The sequence below is a fragment of the Rhincodon typus genome, chromosome 11 (genome assembly GCF_021869965.1).
Source record: "Rhincodon typus isolate 14 chromosome 11, sRhiTyp1.1, whole genome shotgun sequence".
NCBI lineage: Eukaryota > Metazoa > Chordata > Chondrichthyes > Orectolobiformes > Rhincodontidae > Rhincodon > Rhincodon typus.
The window spans coordinates 74,313,811-74,319,699 of NC_063342.1; the positions used below are offsets into that span (position 1 = coordinate 74,313,811).

Here is a 5,889-nt window from a genome sequence, read left to right on the forward strand (position 1 = left end):
GATATCTGAAGAGCATTCAAACTTTACTATCCCAAAGCCAAATCTCGAGCTTTGTCACAACAAGCATCGGCAGGAGGGTAAAGGAAACATCAATGTCCTCAAAACCTTACTGTAATATCCATCGCCGAATGGTAGGAACCTTCAGAAGCATCCGCTAAGGGAACAAGCAATGGCTTGGAGATGGTGTTATGCTCAAAGTGAACCTTGTTTGGAGAGGGTATTTACAGAGTGACCCTTGTTTGGAGAGGGTATTTACAGAGTATGACCCCTCCTCTGACATGTCACTCCCTCCTCCTCAGACATCTACACCCTACACCCCCAAAACATAGAATAGAATAGAATCCCTACAGTGTGGAAACAGGACATTTGGCCCAGCAAGTCCACACCGACTATGTGAAGAACATCCACCCAGACTCACCCCATACCCTATCCCTATAATCTTTGCATTTCCCAATGCTAATTCACCTAAACTACACGTCTCTGGGCACTACGGGCAATGTAGCATGGCCAATCCACCCAACCTGCACGTCTTTGGACTGTGGGAGGAAACCGGAGCACCCGGAGGAAACCCATGCAGACATGGGGAGAACGTGCAAACTCCACACAGACAGTCTCCCAAGGGTGCAATGTGTGCCATGTTCAGGCATCTCCCCCTCTTCTGTTGCCTCTTACCCCAGCAGATGTCTCTGGCCACCAGACATATCCCCCCTCCAAGATGACTCTCTCTCCCCCTCAAGCATCTCCCCCTCCTCATACATGTTTCCCCTCTCCCTTACCTCAGACGTCTCTCTCACCCCCTCTTCGACAGCTCTCCCCCTTTCCTCAAACTTAGTCTCCCCCGCCTCTCCCTTGTGTGATGGGACTGTGTTGGACAGATGTTAATGAGTGTCAAAGTGTCAAAAAGCGAGAGAGAAGCAACTTGTTGTTTCCAAATATTTAGGTAAGCAGAGTGTTTTGGCCTGTGCTGTGATTGGCTGCACAGTGACCTTCCTGTGTCGAAACTGGCTGTGCGACCTCGCACTTTGCTCAGGCCAGTAGCTTATCCGCTCCCCCCCAAACCCCACCACCTCCCGAAGCTGCCACACTTCCAACGAACCCAGTGGCTAAAACTAAGCTTTTTAACAAAGATTGCAGCGTGTTGGAACTGTTTGACAGCAGTGACATTTGTTTTAAAACACCTCTCCCTGGGACAGTCATGACTCACGTCAGAAACAAGGCCGCTCTGACTGGTGTGTTTGCATTGTGTTGCTTCGTCATATTCCTGGTCTTGTTTTTGCAAGGTGTGTTTCGGAAAATTGTAGAAAACCGCATCAAAGAGGTAAGAAAGTTCAGGGCTGTCTAAGTTCCCTCGCCACGCAGGGATATGTTTCGAGGATATTTTGCACGTTTATGCAAAGATATTTCAAAGCACCTTATGTAAAATTGACAAACCATTCACAATGTGTGTACTCCCAGTGTTCCCTTCTTGGTTTAACCATGGCCTTTGTTCATTCATTAGCAAGTGATAACTCAAACAAGTGGCTGTTGAAAGATTCTGTTTCGGTCATCCAAATTGTGTAGAGAGAGAGAGAGGAGGAGGAAGTCCTGTGTGACGCCACCTTCCATATTGCTGTTGGATGGCTATTCCATCAACTTGACATGGGTGCCAGTCACTAGGTGGCATTGCCCTCTCCAGTCATTATTAACCCAAAACAAAGGCTCCCATCCCCCGCCCATAAATACCCACTCACTCTGCTCAGTGGTGGGAGTGTGTCCCATCTACAAGATGCACTGAAGTAGCTCACCAACACCTTGGATACCACTTTCCAATACTGCAGCATCTTTCACTTACAAGGACAAGGGCAGCAGATACATGGGAACACCTGGGTCAAAATCCTGGAATTCCCTCGACAACAGCATTGTGGGTCATATGGCCTACTGCGGTTCAAAAGGCAGCTCACCGCCAACTTCTGAAGGGCAAATAGGGACAGACATTAAATGCTGGCCCAGACAGTAAGAAGAGAGTGAAGGTTCTTGTGGTGGAATAGTGCAGCCATTCTTTCATAGTTAGTAGTAGTGAAGCTAAGGTGAAGCTGTTTCTGCTTGCCCTCTCATTTTTGTTTGAGGCATGGATTTAAAGTGATGTGCAACCAACAGAAGGGTGACGTGAGAAAAATCTTTTTGGTAGTTTGGGTACAGAATGCGCTGCCCAGAAATGTGGCGGAGGCAGGTTCAATTGAGGCACTCATGAGGTGCACGAGATGGTTATTTGGATTGAAATGATGTGCAGAGATATGGCAGGAGATTATCTCTAGGTAATGATGCCTGTTTAACGAGCCAGTACAGGCACAATGGGCTGAATGGCTTCCTTCAGCACTGGCACTTCCGTGATTCTATGATTATGTTGGAGATGTGTGAGAAAGTGAGCATTTCTGCAGAGTTGAGAGCTCGTGGGGCGAAATGTAGCTGATTGCTACAGTGACTGTAGAAGAGGAACAGGGAATGGGGTTTGGAGCATTGTGAGCAGAGAGGCTATAGGTGAGCTGGCTTTCAGCAGAGATCATTGAGGTGAGGCCTACGATTCTTCCCTTAACAACTCTGGTGGAGTCACCAAACTATTCAGCGTTACAAACATGCTGTCTCCCACTGTACAGTGGGTAGGGGGCATGTCAGCTGCTCACCTCCCTTAGGCCTACTGAGGCCTTGAAATGGACCATCAATGGGCAGTGCAGGGGCAGGCTGAGTCAGGGTGGGTAAATAGCTTGTACAGCCAGTACTGATGTTGGACACGTACCTTAATTATTGCCCCTGCTTTAAGTTTCTATTCTGTGACCAGCTCATGGTGAATGAGGAAGGAAAGAATGGTGTGAAGGTGGAGGAGGAAACATATGAAGAAGTGAGAAAAGGAAGATGTGATCTATTTAGCCTCTATTGTATGGGCAAGGCCAGCTCACTGCACTGTCGGAGATGCTGCTCATAGTGAAGGTAACTGCCACTGTGCAGGAAACTCCAGAGCCTGCTCGATCTAGTGCGGGAGGGGAGAAACCACTACCCAGTCTAATGAGAAGTTGCTCTTGCAGTTCACAAGATATTGATATTGCACTTTGGCAATTAGTTCCAGGTTCTATTAATATAACAGACTTTGTCATAGAGACAATGAGGAAGATCCAAAACCAAGTCTCACCCATTCAAGTTCCAAAACAAGTCCATACAGGATCATCACATTGGCTGGTGCTTATGGCACTCCTCAGAATTAACCCTCTCAAATCCATCACAAAATGCACAGGCCAATTGTTAAATTCCGCTCAGGAAAGAATGCATTCAAATGTTAAACAAGTCTACCTTAGCCATAGCCCTAATGGTTGTTGTCCTTTGTGCCATTCACTCCCCTGGGGAGGTGATGGCCTAGTGGTATTGTAGCTGGGCTATTAATCCAGAGAACCAGGTAATGTTCCAGGGACCTGGGCTTGAATCCCACCACAGCAGATGGTGGAATTTGAATTCAATAAATCAAAAAGATATCTGGAATGAGGAGTCTAATGGGCCTCTTTTCCCAGCATTTTTTTAATTTTAGGAAGCATATTATTAAGCTGAAGAGGGTTCAGAAGAGATTTACTGGGATGTTGCTGGGAATGGAGGGTTTGAGTCGTAAAGAAAGGCTGGGAAGACTGGGACCTTTTTCACTAGAGTGTAGGAGGTTGAGGGGTGACCTTGTAGAAGCTTATAAAATAATGAAAGGTTCAGATAGAGTTAACGGTAGCTGTCTTTTCCCTAGGACAGGGGGATTTCAAGACCGGGGGACACATTACTAAGGTGAGAGGAGACAGACTTAAAAAAGACATGACGGGCAAATTTTTAACACAGAGGGTGATTTGAGTGTGGAATGAACTTCCTGAGGAAGTGGCGGATGCAGGTACAACAACAATGTTTCAAAGACACTTAGATAAGTACATGAATAGGAAAGGTTTGGAGGGATATGGGCCAGGAGCAGGCAGGTGGGACTAGTTAAGTTTGGGATTATGGTCGGCATGGACTGGATGGACCGAAGGGTCTGTTTCCGTGCTGTGTGACTCTGTGAAATGCCTCCTCCCTCCCCAATCCATGACTGGATCCCAGTCCTCATGGAGGTACCATGGATGCCACACCCTGGTAACTGCTGCCAGCTGTTGTGTCACACTGCCACCCACAGGTCAGCTGGTGTAATTTCCCAGATGGGAAAGGGAGGCTCCGAGCTCCCTGTGCCAACATGGTGGCTGGGTCCCTCCACGAGCTTTACCACTGGGCCGTGATCACAGCTGTAACTGACCTTCAACCTCATTAGAGTCCTCTGGACCTGGATTGGTGGGTGGCCAGCTCTTCAATCAGCTGGCAACAAAAATAGCTTTTCACCTCCTCCCTCTCCCTCCTCAACATTGGCTCTTGTGTACTCCTCCTGGGGTGACTCTACTGTCAGGTCCATCCCTGCTGTGCCCTGGAAAGGACATAGTGCCTGTCTTGGACACGGTGGCAATAGAGTGAGGTGGAGTGACAGTGACTTTATATCTCCAGAGTTTTTCTCCTCAAACTTCTCCCTCTGACTGTAAAGGTTCCAGTGTCTGAAAACGAAAAAAACACGAAGGAGAGATTGGATGGAGAAGAGGGGAGAGGAGAAAAACAAAGTGTGTGCTGATAATATCTGGAAGCGTAATTTTTACTTTATTCCTTAATGGGATTTGAGAGACAGTATTGCAGCTGGACAGGGCAAAGTGCAGCAAAAAAATTACAGGGAGACAGGGGGGATGTGCAGTACGATATTGCAGGGAGACAGGGGGAATGTGCAGCAAGATATTGCAGGGACACAGGGGGAATGTGCAGTAAGATATTGCAGGGAGACAGGGGAATGTGCAATAAGGTCCTGCAGGGAGATGGGGGAATGTGCAGTAAGATATTGCAGGGAGTCAGGAGGAATCTGCAGTAAGATATTGCAGGGAGACAGGGGGAATGTGCAGTAAGATATTGCAGGGAGACAGGGGAATGTGCAGTAAGATACTGCAGGGAGACAGGGGGAATGTGCAGTAAGGTATGGCAGGGAGACAGCGGAATGTGCAGTAAGATATTTCAGGAAGACAGGGGGATGTGCAGTAAGATATTGCAGGGAGAGAGGGGAATGTGCAGTAAGATATAGCAGGGAGACAGGAGGAATGTGCAGTAAGGTTTTGCAGGGAGGCAGGGGGAATGTGCAGTAAGATATTGCAGGGAGTCAGGAGGAATCTGCAGTAAGATATTGCAGGGAGACAGGGGGAATGTGCAATAAGATATTGCAGGGAGACAGGGGGAAAGTGCAGTAAGATATTGCAAGGAGACGGGGAATGTGCAGTAACATATTGCAGGAAGACAAGGGAATGTGCAGTAAGATATTGCAGGGAGTCAGGGGGAATGTGCAGTAAGATATTGCAAGGAGACGGGGAAATTGCAGTAACATATTGCAGGAAGACAGGGGAATGTGCAGTAAGATATCGCAGGGAGACAGGGGAATTTGCAGAAAGATATTGCAGGGAGACAGGGGGAACGTGCAGTAAGATATTGCAGGGAAAGATGGGGAATGTGCAGTCAGATATTGCAGGGAGACAAGGGGAATGTGCAGTTAGATATTGCAGGGAGACAGGGGAATGTGCAGTCAGATATTTCAGGGAGACGGGGGAATGTGCATTTAGATATTGCAGGCAGACAAGGGGAATGTGCAGGAAGATACTGCAGGGAGACAGGGGAATGTGCAGTCAGATATTGCAGGGAGACAGGGGGAATGTGCAGTTAGATATTGCAGGGAGACAGGGGGAATGTGCAGTAAGATATTGCAAGGAGACAAGGGGAATGTGCAGTAAGATACTGCAGGGAGACAGGGGAACGTGCAGTCAGATATTGCAGGGAGAC

At 47.8% G+C, this 5,889-nt stretch overlaps 1 protein-coding gene across 1 annotated transcript in view; it reads left to right on the top strand.

Annotated features, from left to right (window-relative positions):
• The first annotated feature begins 1,067 nt into the window (after positions 1–1,067).
• Positions 1,068–5,889, top strand: part of LOC125484348 (lysosome membrane protein 2-like) — a 28,772-nt gene continuing 23,950 nt past the window's right edge. The window contains exon 1 of the mRNA XM_048602558.1: positions 1,068–1,318. Coding sequence (XP_048458515.1) covers positions 1,196–1,318 — 123 coding nt within the window. The 5' untranslated portion in view covers positions 1,068–1,195. The remainder of the gene's footprint in view (positions 1,319–5,889) is intronic.